Source organism: Lepidochelys kempii, chromosome 3 (assembly GCF_965140285.1).
Source record: "Lepidochelys kempii isolate rLepKem1 chromosome 3, rLepKem1.hap1, whole genome shotgun sequence".
Lineage (NCBI taxonomy): Eukaryota > Metazoa > Chordata > Testudines > Cheloniidae > Lepidochelys > Lepidochelys kempii.
In genome coordinates, this window is record NC_136382.1 from 184736973 (window position 1) to 184753094 (window position 16122).

Consider the following 16122-nt stretch of genomic DNA (forward strand, 5'->3'; position numbering starts at 1 on the left):
CACCCTCTTCAATTTTTCCACATCCTTTTAAAAATGCCAACACCTGAACAGTACTCATTATTCGAGAACTAGTCTCACTAATGCCATATATATGTTTATTAATTATTGCTATTATTTAGAAACTGCTTCCTTGCTGCACTACTGCTGAAATAACAGCTGAAGCTAAATATCTGAATTACTCTGTTCACAATAAAACTTAAGAGTAATATTTACTTATGCCTTAAACCATGGCTCCGTAAGAACTATTGGATTAAGATTTAAGGGCTTCTCTACGCTACAAAGTTAAGCCAACATTAGGCAGCTTACGTTGAACTACGGAGTTGTACACACTGCAATGCTCCTCCTGTTGCTTTAACTTTCTTGCTATGCTGGCGAGCAGCATAGAGGGTAGCACGACCTAGTTAGAATGACGCAGCGTCAGTGTAGATACTGCATTGCTTACGTCACCGTAAGTGGCCTCCAGGAGGTATCCCACAATGGCCACCGTGACTGCTCTGATCACTGTTTTGATCGCCACTGCCCTGCAGTCAGGTACACAGATATGTGCTCCTCCCCTTTTAAAGCCCCATGGAGTTTTGACATTGCTCTTCCTGTTTGCTCAGTGTGAAGAGCTCACATAGCTAGAGCCCTGCTCAGATACAAAATTTGTATCCACATCCAATCCGTGATCCACAAAAATGATATAAAATGGATATCCGTGGAGTTGCAGGGCTCTGCACATGAGCATGCCAGCTCCATGCAGCAAACATGGTGCTGCCTGGAGTACACAGAAGGTGGATTTCGTGAGTCTGTGGGGAGAAATCACTGCAGGGAAGCTGGGGGAAAGAATCGCAAGGACCTCCCTACACTCCCCTTCCCCCCATCCCCACCTGCCCATTCCATGTATCTTCTGGGGCCACAGAAATACCTAAGGCACTCCACCCCCTGGGAGATTAAACAGGACAGCTGCACATACCCCAAGGAGGCTCTCACAGCTGGGTGTATGTGCTTGTGAATTCCCTCTTCCATCCCCTTTAAAGATACGAAAGTTTCCCCTGCATGTACGAAGTTTACCTCAGTATTACATAGGTATGTTTGCATGGGTGTGGAATAAAAATCTACTTTTGGAAACTGAATTTATCTTTATTATTCTCCATCACATCGTGGCTGCTGCTAACATTCAAGACAATAGCAATAGGTTCACACGCATTATAAGAGTTGGGCACACACAGCAATCATACAAGGTTTATAGCGGGGTGCAAACAAACAATGCCAGGCTCGGCATACTACAGGAACACACATTACTCTGCGTCAGTGTTAAAATGTTCCTTCACAGCATCTGTTGGATCATATTAAAGAAGTTCTGTATTAAAATCACAAATGAGTTTGATTCGCCATAGTTTAAATTTCAGGGTATTACTAACTTAAGTGGTCTCTTGGTTTTTGGTACTGTTTCTCTCCCTCTCTGTGTGAAACCTGCAAGCTGCTAATTGTGACAGTACATCCTAAAACAGAGTCTGTTCTCAAAGCAATACTTTGTAACAACAGAAACAGCACACAGAGATTCCCCGCCCTTTTGTTGTATTTATCTCGCTTTGTTAACAATTGTGATTAAAATAGAAATAGAGGATGTATGTGGATAGATGCTTGGTGTGGATAATAAATGAATGATCAGGGAGGTGCCAGCCTAAGAATTCAGTGTCCATCTGCGGAAGAAGGCATCAAGTGGAAACAACCAGAGGACCCCCGGAGGGCAGACTGGAATCCACCCAACAGACTCAAGGATAGGAGAACCAAAGAACAAGATAACATCTGGCAGCACAGAGCCGTCAGGAATGTGCCATCGGCTGATTGATTCAGCAACAGCATGATGAAGCAATTCCCATAGACTGGCATGGGAATAAATTCCTATAAAAATGGACTCTAGAAATTGAGAACTTTGGGGTCTGATTCTGCAACCCAACTTCCAGGAGCATCAGATGAGCATCTGACAAGGCCCTGCTCCCTCCCCGTGTCCAGGCCACCTGGCCAGTGGCTTGGCATGAGCAACTCTAAGGCTGGTAACTATGATAATAACCTTGCAGAACCTGTGTGTGTGTGTATGAATGAATGTGTAAATAAATATGAAATTGAATGGAATGTTATAGCTATAACTGACTGCTTACTATGATTCTTTCTGTATTCACAATAAATGTGGCATTTTGCCTTTCCCCCTTAACAAGATCCTGCTGGTTTTTATTTTATTGGTATAACACATCCCTCAGCCAAATAGTCCCCCATTGAGCTCCTCTTATAGCCTTGTGTTCATAACACACAACACAATATTGAAGAGCAATGCAGGATCCATACTTTCTAACAGAGATGGTTGGCTTGCAGGTTACCAGGGCATTTGAAAAGTAGCTGGCAATTTAGTAGAATACCCCTGGAATGATGGAATTGAGAAACCTGCACCATGTGACACTGAACCTTCCCCCATGAGGCATTAAAAACCCTTCCCAAAACATCCTGTGCCAGTTGCACAGAAGGCTAATTACGCACAGTGCACAATTCTCTGTGTTGATGCAAGAGCTGCTACTGGAGATGTGCTCCGCCAATACAAGGAGCATAGTGAGGACATGCAAGGTGGCTTAATTACAGCAGTGGCTGTAGGTTAACATAACTTAAGCTGAGTTAAATTTGTAATGTAGACATAGCCAAAACTTAGGCTAAGAAAAAAGGAAGGATGAATGCACAGGTCAGAGGCCTAGAAATGTAATTTTTTTTAAAGGGAATTTAAAAAGAAAAAATGCTAAAAGACAGAAGGAAATATGTCAAACATTTTGTTAATAGAAAAGAAAATATGCAATAATAAAGCCTGAGGTGAAATCCTGGACCTATTGAAGTCAATGGGAATTTTGCCATAGATTTCAATAGGGCCAGTATTTCACATTATGTGCAATAACTAACATAATGAGTGTGTCACTGATGCCTGGCTTCAATGAAAAAGAAAAACTAAAAACAACAAAAGTGCTACAAATTTAGGACCTGATCCTGCAAATACTTATGCATTTGGAGTAAAGTTTCTCACTTATGTGGTCCCCCCTGTTGTCAATGAGGACTGTGAATTAAGTTACTCCTACTTCAGTGTCTGCAGGATCAGGTCCTTATGAATTTAGGGTTTGACTCTGCAAACAAGACTGTCATAAATATAAAGGGAGGGGTAAACCCCTTTAAAATCCCTCCTGGCCAGAGGAAAAATCCTCTCACCTGTAAAGGGTTAAGAAGCTAAAGGTAACCTTGCTGGCACCTGACCAAAATGACCAATGAGGAGACAAGATACTTTCAAAAGCTAGGAGGAGGGAGAGAAACAAAGGGTCTGTGTCTGTCTATATGCTGCTTTTGCCGGGGATAGACCAGGAATGGAGTTTTAGAACTTTTAGTAAGTAATCTAGCTAGGTATGTGTTAGATTATGATTTCTTTAAATGGCTGAGAAAAGAATTGTGCTGAATAGAATGACTATTTCTGTCTGTGTGTCTTTTTTGTAACTTAAGGTTTTGCCTAGAGGGATTCTCTATGTTTTGAATCTAATTACCTTGTAAAGTATCTACCATCCTGATTTTACAGAGGTGATTCCTTTACATCTATTTACTTCTATTTTTATTAAAAGTCTTCTTGTAAGAAAACTGAATGCTTTTTCATTGTTCTCAGATCCAAGGGTTTGGGTCTGTGGTCACCTATGCAAATTGGTGAGGATTTTTACCAAACCTTTCCCAGGAAGTGGGGTGCAAGGGTTGGGAGGATTTTGGGGGGAAAGACTTATCCAAACTACGATTTCCAGTAAACCCAGTTAGAGTTTGGTGGTGGCAGTGGTTATTCCAAGGACAAAGGATAAAATTAATTTGTACCTTAGGAAAGTTTTAACCTAAGCTGGTAAAAGTAAGCTTAGGAGGTTTTCATGCAGGTCCCCACATCTGTCCCCTACAGTTCAGAGTGGGGGAGGAACCTTGACATGGTGGCAGAGTGGTGGGATTAACCTGAAATCATTTTGAGATCAATTTGAGATTTTTTGAACCAGAAATACAGATTTTAAAAAGGAAATTATTTTTTCCTTTGGGGCTGCTGGAAAGGAGGTCCAGAAAGCAGCTGAAACTGAAAGCAGCTTGTTTTTTCTCTGCTTTGGGGCCAGAGGAGAGACAAAAGGGGATTATCTTTGTGAATTGCAGGTTTTCTTTGCCTGGAGGCAGGGTACTTAACCTCCTGCAGGGAAATTCACAGTCTTGGTAAACCAGAAGTTTTTTTTTTACTAAAAGTAAATGGGGGGGGGGGGGTGTTCTACCCATTTTCCTGGAGACAAAAGTGGCAGGGGCTTTTTTTTTTAGGATTTTGATTTTTTTTTTTTTTTTTTACAAGGAGCACAAGTTTGAAAAAGAATTTTTTTTTCCTTTGGGCTGCTGGTAAGCAGGTTTCCAAGTAGTTGGAGGTTTTTTGCTTTGATTTGGGGCCAGAGCAGAGACAAGGGAATTGTCTTTTTCTGTAGGCTGACAATCACTATCGGAGAATAGGTATTCTATTCCAGCACAGCAAAATTTTACAGTTGACTTTTGTTTGTTTATTTCTAAACCTCGGGTGTAAAGTTTAGTTAAAAACAGAGAGGTCAGGATGACAAAATCCACGGCTCGACAAAAGCTGGAATTAGCCAGATTTCAGGCTGAGGAAAAACAAAGGGAACATGAAACACAGATAGAACTCATGTGGCTGAAGAAGGAGGAGAAGGAAAAAGAGAGGAAGCATGTGGAGGAGGAGAGGGAAAAAGAGAGGAAGCATGCACTGGAGATGGAGAAGGAAAAGGCTCAGCAGAATATACCAACAAACCCTAGCAATCCTTCTCCAGGTACCACTCCCCATCCCAGAAAGTTCCCCACCTACAAGGCAGGCGATGATACTGAGGCCTTCCTAGAAAACTTCGAAAGGGCCTGCCTTGGGTACAACATCTCTACCGACCAATACATGGTAGAGCTGAGGCTGCAGCTCAGTGGACCCTTAGCTGAGGTGGCAGCTGAAATGCCTAAAGAACACATGAATGAGTCTGAACTGTTTAAATCCAAGGCGAGAGTCAGAATGGGGATAACACCCGAGCAGTCTCGTCGGAGGTTCAGAGCCCTAAGGTGGAAACCAGACGTGTCATTTACCCGACATGCCTACCGCATTGTGAAACATTGGGATGCCTGGATATCAGGAGCATGTGTTGAATCTCCAGTAAATTTGCCCTTCCTAATGCAAATGGAACAATTCTTAGAGGGTGTTCCTGAGGAAATAGAAAGATACATCCTAGATGGGAGCCCAAAACTGTAATAGAGGCAGGAGAGATTGGAGCCAGATGGGTGGAGGTAGCAGAGAAGAAGAAAACTGGTCGCAGTTGGTCGCAGTTGGAGACCAGAAGGGACAACCCCAGACCACACCCTATTACCGCGGGCCGCCCAAAGCCCCACCTACCTCCCAAAGAACCTTCCAGTCCCCTTATCGTCCCACCACCCCATTCTCCAGCAACCCACCTCACCCCAATGACCCGTCAGCTGGATGATGTTTTAAATGTAACGAGCTGGGGCATGTAAAGGCCAACTGCCCCAAGAACCCCAACAGACTACAGTTCATTGCACCGGGATCACACCAGAGGTCCGCAGGCCCAGATACCTCCCAGATACCCTTGGAGCGGAGGGAAACTGTGAGTGTGGGCGGGAAAAAGGTCACTGCGTGGAGGGACACCGGAGCACAAGTGTCAGCTATCCATGCTTCCTTAGTGGACCCCAATTTAATCAACCCAGAGATCCAAGTGATGATTCAACCCTTCAAGTCCAACTCTTTCGATTTGCCTACAGCCAAGTTGCCTGTCCAGTACCAGGGCTGGTCAGGAATGTGGACTTTTGCAGTCTATGATGATTATCCCATCCCCATGCTGTTGGGGGAAGACTTGGCCAATCATGTGAAGCGGGCCAAGAGGGTGGGAATGGTCACCCATAGCCAGGCTAAACAAGCCGTGAGGCCTAGCTCTGTTCCGGAAACTTCTATCCAGACCCAGTCAGAGGTGATGCCACTCCTTACCACCATCAAACGAATGGCATGATGGAGAAGTTTAATGGAACATTGGGGGACATGATACGTAAATTCGTAAATGAGCACTCCAATGACTGGGACCTAGTGTTGCAGCAGTTGCTCTTTCCCTACAGAGCTGTACCCCATCCCAGTTTAGGGTTTTCACCATTTGAACTTGTATATGGCCGTGAGGTTAAGGGGCCATTACAGTTGGTGAAGCAGCAATGGGAGGGTTTTACACCTTCTCCAGGAACTAACATTCTGGACTTTGTAACCAACCTACAAAACACCCTCCGAACCTTTTTAGCCCTTGCTAAAGAAAACTTACAGTATGCTCAAAAAGAGCAAAAAACGTGGTATGATAAACATGCCAGAGCGTTCCTTCAAAGTAGGGTACCAGGTCATGGTCTTAAAGGCGCTCCAGGCCCACAAAATGGAAGCATCTCCCACAGTATTCTTGTCAGCAAGTTAAGGAAGTATGGGCTGGATGAATGCACTATAAGGTGGGTAGAAAGCTGGCTAGATTGTCGGGCTCAACGGGTAGTGATCAATGGCTCCATGTCTAGTTGGCAGCCGGTGTCAAGTGGAGTGCCCCAGGGGTCGGTCCTGGGGCCGGTTTTGTTCAATATCTTCATAAATGATCTGGAGGATTTGTGGATGATACTAAACTGGGAGGAGTGGTAGATACGCTGGAGGGGAGGGATAGGATACAGAAGGAACTAGACAAATTGGAGGATTGGGCCAAAAGAAATCCGATGAGGTTCAACAAGGACAAGTGCAGAGTCCTGCACTTAGGACGGAAGAATCCAATGCACCGCTACAGACTAGGGGCCGAATGGCTAGGCAGCAGTTCTGCGGAAAAGGACCTGGGGTGACAGTGGACGAGAAGCTGGATATGAGTCAGCAGTGTGCCCTTGTTGCCAAGAAGGCCAATGGCATTTTGGGCTGTATAAGTAGGGGCATAGCGAGCAGATCGAGGGACGTGATCGTTCCCCTCTATTCGACATTGGTGAGGCCTCATCTGGAGTACTGTGTCCAGTTTTGGGCCCCACACTACAAGAAGGACGTGGATAAATTGGAGAGAGTCCAGCGAAGGGCAACAAAAATTATTAGGGGTCTGGAACACATGACTTATGAGGAGAGGCTGAGGGAGCTGGGATAGTTTAGTCTGCAGAAGAGAAGAATGAGGGGGGATTTGATAGCTGCTTTCAACTACCTGAAAGGGGGTTCCAAAGAGGATGGCTCTAGACTGTTCTCAATGGTAGCAGATGACAGAACGAGGAGTAATGGTCTCAAGTTGCAGTGGGGGAGGTTTAGATTGGATATTAGGAAAAACTTTTTCACTATGAGGGTGGTGAAACACTGGAATGCGTTACCTAGGGAGGTGGTAGAATCTCCTTCCTTAGAAGTTTTTAAGGTCAGGCTTGACAAAGCCCTGGCTGGGATGATTTAACTGGGAATTGGTCCTGCTTCGAGCAGGGGGTTGGACTAGATGACCTTCTGGGGTCCCTTCCAACCCTGATATTCTATGATTCTAAGGGCCATTCACGGTCCAGGAGCGCCGGGGAGCTGTTAATTATCTCATAGCATTCCCCACCTCCAACCAAAAGCCTAAGGTGTACCATATTAATTCTCTAAAGCCCTTTTATTCCAGAGAATTGAAGGTTTGTCAGTTTACAGCCCACGGAGGAGACAACGCTGAGTGGCCTGAAGGTGTCTACTACGAAGGGAAAAGTGCTGGTGGTGTGGAAGAGGTGAACCTCTCCATGACCCTTGTGCGTATGCAGCGACAGCAGATCCAGGAGCTGTGCACTAGCTACGCGCCAACTTTCTCAGTCACCCCAGGACTGACTGAATGGGCATACCACTCCATTGACACAGGTAATGCTCACCCAGTTAAAGTCCAACCTTACCGAGTGTCTCCTCAAGCTAAAACTGCTACAGAACAGGAGATCCAGGATATGTTACAGATGGGTGTAATCCACCCCTCTGGAAGTGCATGGGCATCTCCAGTGGTTCTAGTTCCCAAACCAGATGGGGAAATACGTTTTTGCGTGGACTACCATAAGCTAAATGCTGTAACTCGCCCAGACAACTATCCAATGCCACACACAGATGAACTATTAGAGAAACTGGGACGGGCCCAGTTCATCTCTACCTTGGACTTAACCAAGGGGTACTGGCAGGTCCCGCTAGATGAATCTGCCAAGGAAAGGTCAGCCTTCACCACACATCTCTGGCTGCATGAATTTAATGTACTCCCTTTCAGGCTGCGAAATGCACCCGCCACCTTCCAAAGACTTGTAGATGGTCTCCTAGCAGGATTAGGAGAATATGCAGTCGCCTACCTTGACGATGTGGCCATATTTTCGGATTCCTGGGCAGAACACCTGGAACATATACAAAAAGTCTTCGAGCGCATAAGGGAGGCAGGACTAACTGTTAAGGCTAAGAAGTGTCAAATAGGCCTAAACAGAGTGACTTGCCTTGGACACCAGGTGGGTCAAGGAACTATCAGCCCCCTACAGGCCAAAGTGGATGCTATCCAAAAGTGGCCTGTCCCAAAGTCAAAGAAACAGGTTCAATCCTTTTTAGGCTTGGCCGGTTATTACACACTATTTGTACCACAATACAGCCAAATCGCCGCCCCACTGACAGACCTAACCAAAAACAAACAGCCAAATGCCGTTCAGTGGACTGAAAAGTGTCAGAAGGCCTTTAACAAGCTTAAAGCGACACTCATGTCTGACCCTGTACTAAGGGCCCCAAACTTTGACAAACCGTTCCTAGTAACCACAGATGCATCCGAGCGTGGTGTGGGAGCAGTTTTAATGCAGAAAAGACCTGATCAAGAATTCCACCCTGTAGTGTTTCTCAGCAAAAAACTGTCTGAGAGGGAAAGCAACTGGTCAATCAGTGAAAAAGAATGTTACGCCATTGTCTACGCTCTGGAAAAGCTACGCCCATATGTTTGGGGACGGCGTTTCCACCTGCAAACCAACCATGCTGCACTGAAGTGGCTTCACACCGTCAAAGAAAATAACAAAAAACTTCTTTGGTGGAGTTTAGCTCTCCAAGATTTTGATTTCGACATCCAACACATCTCAGGAGCTTCTAACACAGTGGCTGATGCACTCTCCCGTGAAAGTTTCCCAGAATCAACTGGTTAAAATCGTCCTTGAGATGTGGAAAATATTGTTAGTCTTTATGTACTTGGTAGTATATTTAGAGATGCATGTGTCTTATTAACTCTGCTTTTCCCAGAGCTCCAGAAAGAAATCCCAGCCAGTGTTTCACCCTAGCTGAGATTTGGGGGGCGTGTCATAAATATAAAGGGAGGGGTAAACCCCTTTAAAATCCCTCCTGGCCAGAGGAAAAATCCTCTCACCTGTAAAGGGTTAAGAAGCTAAAGGTAACCTTGCTGGCACCTGACCAAAATGACCAATGAGGAGACAAGATACTTTAAAAAGCTGGGAGGAAGGAGAGAAACAAAGGGTCTGTGTCTGTCTATATGCTGCTTTTGCCGGGGATAGACCAGGAATGGAGTCTTAGAACTTTTAGTAAGTAATCTAGCTAGGTATGCGTTGGATTATGATTTCTTTAAATGACTGAGAAAAGAACTGTGCTGAATAGAATGACTATTTCTGTCTGTGTGTCTTTTTTGTAACTTAAGGTTTTGCCTAGAGGGATTCCCTATGTTTTGAATCTAATTACCCTGTAAGGTATCTACCATCCTGATTTTACAGAGGTGATTCCTTTACTTCTATTTACTTCTATTTCTATTAAAAGTCTTCTTGTAAGAAAACTGAATGCTTTTTCATTGTTCTCAGATCCAAGGGTTTGGGTCTGTGGTCACCTATGCAAATTGGTGAGGATTTTTACCAAACCTTTCCCAGGAAGTGGGGTGCAAGGGTTGGGAGGATTTTGCGGGGAAAGACTTATCCAAACTACATTTCCCAGTAAACCCAGTTAGAGTTTGGTGGTGGCAGTAGTTATTCCAAGGACAAAGGATAAAATTAATTTGTACCTTAGGGAAGTTTTAACCTAAGCTGGTAAAAGTAAGCTTAGGAGGTTTTCATGCAGGTCCCCACATCTGTACCCTAGAGTTCAGAGTGGGGGAGGAACCTTGACAAAGACAAAAAAAAAAACCCTCATGAATAAAGGTTTTTTAGGACAGAGCCTTCACTTCAAATTTTATCTACAGAGAAGCTCATGCCCATTATGCAAAAATACTAGCTCTTGTAAAACACATCACCTTCTAGAATCTAATGACCATCGTTTCAGTTGCCATTGTTTCAACAAGAAGCCTGAAAAGGCCACTAACCATATTATAGGTTTCAGAGTAGCAGCCGTGTTAGTCTGTATCTGCAAAAAGAAAAGGAGTATTTGTGGCTCCTTAGAGACTAACAAATTTATTTGAGCATAAGCTTTTGTGAGCTACAGCTCACTTCATCAGATGCATGCAGTGGAAAATACAGTGGGGAGATTTACATACACAGAGAACATGAAACAATGGGTGTTACCATACACACTGTAACAAGAGTGATCACTTAAGGTGAGCTATTACCAGGAGGAGCGGGGGACCTTTTGTAGTGATAATCAAGGTGGGCCATTTCCAGCAGTTCACAAGAACATGTGAGGAACAGTGGAGGGAGGTCAAGAGGGGAATAAACATGGGGAAATAGTTTTACTTTGTGTAATGACACATCCACTCCCAGGCTTTATTCAAGCCTAAGTTAATTGTATTCAGTTTGCAAATTAATTCCAATTTAGCAGTCTCTCGTTGGAGTCTGTTTTTGAAGGTTTTTTTGTTGAATTGCCACTTTTAGGTCTGTAATCGAGTGACCAAAGAGATTGAAGTGTTCTTCGACTGGTTTTTGAATGGTATAATACTTGACTTCTGATTTGTGTCCATTTATTCTTTTACGTAGAGACTGTCCAGTTTGGCCAATGTACATGGCAGAGGGGCATTGCTGGCACATGATGGCATATATAACATTGGTAGATGTGCAGGTGAACGAGCCTCTGATAGTGTGGCTGATATGATTAGGCCCTATGATGGTGTCCCCTGAATAGATATGTGAACACAGTTGTCAACGGGCTTTGTTGCAAGGATCGGTTCCTGGGTTAGTGGTTCTGTTGTGTGGTGTGTGGTTGCTGGTATTTGCTTTAGGTTGGGGGGCTGTCTGTAAGCAAGGATTGGCCTGTCTGCGAAGATATGTGAGAGTGATGGGTCGTCCTTCAGGATAGGTTGTAGATCCTTGATGATGTGTTGGAGAGGTTTTAGTTGGGGGCTGAAGATGATGGCTACTGGCATTCTGTTATTTTCTTTCTCTTTGGTCACTCGATTACAGACCTAAAAGTGGCAATTCTTCAACAAAAAAACTTCAAAAACAGACTCCAATGGGAGACTGCTGAATTGGAATTAATTTGCAAACTGGATACAATTAACTTAGGCTTGAATAAAGACTGGGAGTGGATGTGTCATTACACAAAGTAAAATTATTTCCCCATGTTTATTCCCCTCCCCGCCCCCCACTGTTCCTCAGATGTTCTTGTCAATTGCTGGAAACGGTGCCGCCCCCCGCCCCCTTCCGCTCTCCTCCTGGTAATAGCTCACCTTACCTGATCACTCTTGTTACAGTGTGTATGGTAACACCCATTGTTTCATGTTCTCCGTGTATATATATCTCCCCACTGTATTTTCCACTGCATGCATCCGATGAAGTGAGCTGTAGCTCACAAAAGCTAATGCTCAAATAAATTTGTTAGTCTCTAAGGTGCCACAAATGTTGCTTTTCTTTTAACCATATTATGACACTTAGTTTTGAATATTTAAATAGTACTCAAATTTTCTGCAGTGATTTTTATTAATGTTTTTATTCCAATAGTGATTTCTTTCTAAATAAATGCAGCTATAGATTATAAAGTGCTTTGCATTTACATATTTTAAAGTAGACTTTAAAATTGGGGTATTCTGAACTTGTTAAAAATAATCAAAGTGCCAAATACACTTTTCAAGTGCCTTACAATAGCTTCAAATTCTTCCCCTAGGCTCTTTCAAACTGAAAAATGATCACATATGGCTTAACTCAGCTAGAAGGTTAGAGACCACTTTTGTAAATAAGAGAATACAAAACCCAAGAGTAAGCCATGAAGCTGTGCAAAGCTTTTTATTCACTGCCATGTTTTTAAATGCTTGCATTAGGTTGTTAAATCCAAGGGTCAGTGTAGCAGTTTCATTTAAAAGTAAAATACCAGTAAAAATAAAAAGTAAAAAGTTGAGTTTTGTAGTAGACCTAGCAATTATAAGTTCTACCAGAAAGTAATATTGAAATATTTCTCTTTTTTCATTAGAGTTGAACCATCTACCATCCTCAGCTTAATTTACACACTTAAATATAATTTTTTATTTTCCCAATTTAATTTTTTTAAGTATTTTACTTTTTAAAATAGTCTGAACATACAAAAGTCCTCCACCATGAATGGAAATAGTTTCTTTATGGATTATTCCTTTGTAGATATGTCAGCAAATAAGTGTTTTCAATAAGTCACTATGTTTTCTAGCTTCTTTTCTTTAAGTTTAAAATGCCCAGACATTCCAGGCTAGTCATGGTTAGTTCCATTGAAACTGGGATTTTGTTCCACTTACACAAAACCCAGGGTATCTAGTCACCCAGGATTGCTTGTTCTCCAAAGCACTCTGCAGCACTGCTATCCACAGATGTTCAGACAGCTACTCACCCCCACATCAAGCTGTTAGTGAGAAAAGAAGGGATATCCACTCCCAACAAACCTGAAAAAAGCTGAGAGGCAGCCCAAAGACTTGCTAATAGCAGTAGCTCCTCTTTGTGCTGCTCCTAGCTACGTCCCTGGTAGAGTCACATTGGGAAGAAAGAACAAGGAGAAAGAGAGAGAACAGGGTGTGTATAAAGGGAAGAGGAATCAGCAGAAGACAAGCAGTAAAAACAAACAAACCAACCCAAATGAAAGCCCAGGAGATTAAGAACAAAGGACATACAGACAGAGGGAGTGGAGCAAAAAATAAAAGTTAGGACTGAGCAGGAGGCAAACAACCAACGGCCCCAGCCTTCCTCTCACCCTCCTTAACCTCTGTCCCTTGCCGTCCCTCCCGCCCCCCCAAAAAAGATGCTGGGCTTGCAAGAATGGGATAGAAAACATAGTTATGAGTTGAGTTTAGGGGAGAACAGAATACACAGGGTTAAAAATGTTTTTCTCCACCCCCATTTCTTAAAGGTGTCCCAGTTTTTCGGGAGAGGGAGCCCTCCTTCCTGCCAACTTGCTTCATACACTTTCCCTCCTTCCCCACAGATATCAAATGCTTCTCATGAGACAGGTGTCCTGATGTATCAGCCTGAAAATCTAGACTCACTAGATTCTCATTTCCTTGTCCATTCTGCCCACTTCCCTCTCTGAGCCCCATTCAGCTCCTTCTCTCCACTAGTCATTTTCAATTTATTAGCCTCCCTTCCATGCAGTATTTTGTCTCTTTCTCCCAACCCTCAACCTCCATTCCTCTCCACTCCCATGTCAGGAAACAATAGAATTTGGGGGGCATGACTGGTCACCCCATTTTTCTTTCAAATGACGACTTTTTTGGGGTCATCAGTTGCCCAGGCTGTTGTGTTCTTGGGGAAAGGTTACCATAACTTAATGCTATACTTGTAACGGAAAATTTGCCTACCTCGGTCGTGATGCCGGTGGGGTATAAAATGCAAGTGCTGAGGGAAAAGGTTGCTTTTTCAGTGCTTGTATAAGATTTGGCTTATATTCCGGATCAACACACCATAATGAACCTTTTCCATTCACCTGGAGGGGGGAAACATAGCAGTGTGAATTAGAAGATTTAGGAGAAATTAGTAAACAAGCCATAGAGGACTCCATTGTTACAATACTAATATTAAACATCCATTGTATCAACAACACTGACTATAGGCTAAGATATTTCCATTCTAAACCCGTTTTCCCTCACCATTTTCTCAGCTAGAACTTGTAAACTTTTATTTCAGTCCATGCTAAATATTTTTGTATGTTTGAAGAAAGGCTGTTCAGCCATTTGAGGGGCAGCGATATGGGCCCCCTTTCTATCCTCAGTCCAGAAATAGGGTCCCAAAGTTGGGATTCCCTCCTTTCTCCCCTGCACTCTAGCGATGTAGGAGTTGTGTGAAATGAGCCCAGGTAGTATGTCAGAAGAGGCTGGCATGAGGAAGGCGAGTAAATGTACATATTAGTAGAATCACATTAGCAAAAACTGCAAGATAAGTATCCAAAAAGGACGGGGGTTTAACGTGTTTGTAACTTTCTTCGTTTTCGCCAGTCTTTTCAAATTCATCCAAGTCACATGGTCTTAGTGAGGACTAAATGCATAGCATGTTGGAAGTTCCAAAAACAAGTCATGTTTGATTTATCACATGAGAAAAGAGAGAAAGAACTCTGAAAAACAAATGTGTGAATTAACAGTTCCATAACTGAGAAAAGCTTTTCAGTTTTCTTTTAACCTTCAAAACAAAATCATTTTTGGGTTGACAGGTGCAAGGGAAGTCAGCATCCCAGGAGTGCGCATGAGTGTAAGGACTGGTCTACACACAACTTTTGTACTCCTATACGGGTTAGAAACAGAGTTAAAACAGTACAATCCCCCAATTATAAGGGACGTAGTTACAGCAATATAAAAGGTGCTTATATCAGAATAGTTTATTTTCAGGTTACGTCTACATCCCACAGCCTATACTTGCATAGCACTCTAGTGTAGACACAGCTGATACCTACAGAAGGAGTTTTTTCTGCTGATGTAGGAACACTACCTTCCTGAATGATGTTAGCTATGTTGACAGAAGTACTCCTCCATCCACATAGCTGTGTGCGCACTGGGGGTTTTGTCGACATAGCTATGTCACTTGCAAGGGTGGGGTTTTTCACACCTCTGCCCGATGAAGCAATTAACTTTTAAGTGTAGACCAAGCCTCAGTGTGTAGACATGTCCTTAAATGAAGTAAAATAAATTTGTTAGTCTCTAAGGTGCCACAAGTACTCCTTTTCTTTTTGCGAATACAGACTAACACAGCTGCTACTCTGAAACCTTAAATGAAGTGAAAGCAGCAAGGGTTAGGTTAGATAGAGTAGCTCCTGCAACCACGGCAACCACCACAGAGTCTGGCTGGAAATTAAGAATTCCAGGAAGTCAGAAACACAAACACTGTCAAACTGACCCCAGGCCCCATTCCTCTTTTTATTTGAATAACTGCTTCTGCATTAATGTTTCAGTTCTGAAGGCTCTTGCATCTCTTAGGACTCTTCAGTAATACTCTGATGACATTGTGGTCTCATCTTCCCCCATCTTTGCTTTCTGGTTGGAATGGTATTTTACAATAAATCAAAAATGTGAACATCCAGTTTCTTCTACACTGAAGTCCATGCCCTTGTCAAGACTGGGGAAAAATACTTTTTTCAGTCAAATGACCTTAGCTTGAATGAACCCGCCATTTAACATCAATATAGACACAGTTTAGATTTTAGCAGATCAAATTAGACTAACTCAACCATCTAAAATCACTAAAGGGGTTCAACCTCGTGCAACAGAGTTGCACTTAAGCTTCTGGACAACCACTGCTGGTCCCCAGTCAGATGTACAAGACAAAAGTGTTTTATTAGGCTGTCACCCCCTTTTTGGGGGGCGGGAATGGGGGGAACACCTGCAGCAGTCTTTCCCAGCAATGACAAGGAAGGCACTGGTAGCAAATCAAAATAAAAGTCCTCCATCAGGCCTATCTTCCCTCAGAGAAAGACTGGCTGGCAGCAATCTCAAGCAGTTTCTGACCCCAGAAGGCTTCTCGCAGAGAGACCTGGAGGTCTGCTCTTCCTTCCAGCCAGTTCCCAAATGAGCGGGACTCTACCTTTTTAACCTCTTCCTCCAAACCTGATACCTATGGCACACCCACAGCAGCACGTTAACCCTTTCCTTGCCCGGGGTTTTTTTTTTATAGCCCATCACACTGAGCCTATACTGATGTTAATTCAATTGAGTTAATCTATCTTGATTGAATTTGGACTAG

The 16122-nt window shown here is 43.3% G+C and overlaps 1 protein-coding gene across 15 annotated transcripts in view; it reads right to left on the reverse strand.

The window, feature by feature from the left end:
* The window catches only part of FOXN2 (forkhead box N2), a 134335-nt gene that overhangs the window by 18776 nt on the left and 99437 nt on the right, over positions 1-16122 (reverse strand). For 14 of the 15 annotated variants that reach the window (XM_073339249.2, XM_073339243.1, XM_073339245.1 and 11 more), the window contains one exon: positions 13755-13879. In XM_073339249.2, the coding sequence (XP_073195350.1) occupies positions 13755-13879 (125 nt within the window). Of the gene's footprint in view, positions 1-11749; positions 12922-13754; positions 13880-16122 lie in introns of those variants that run through there. The other variant, XM_073339254.1, reaches the window with a different exon arrangement.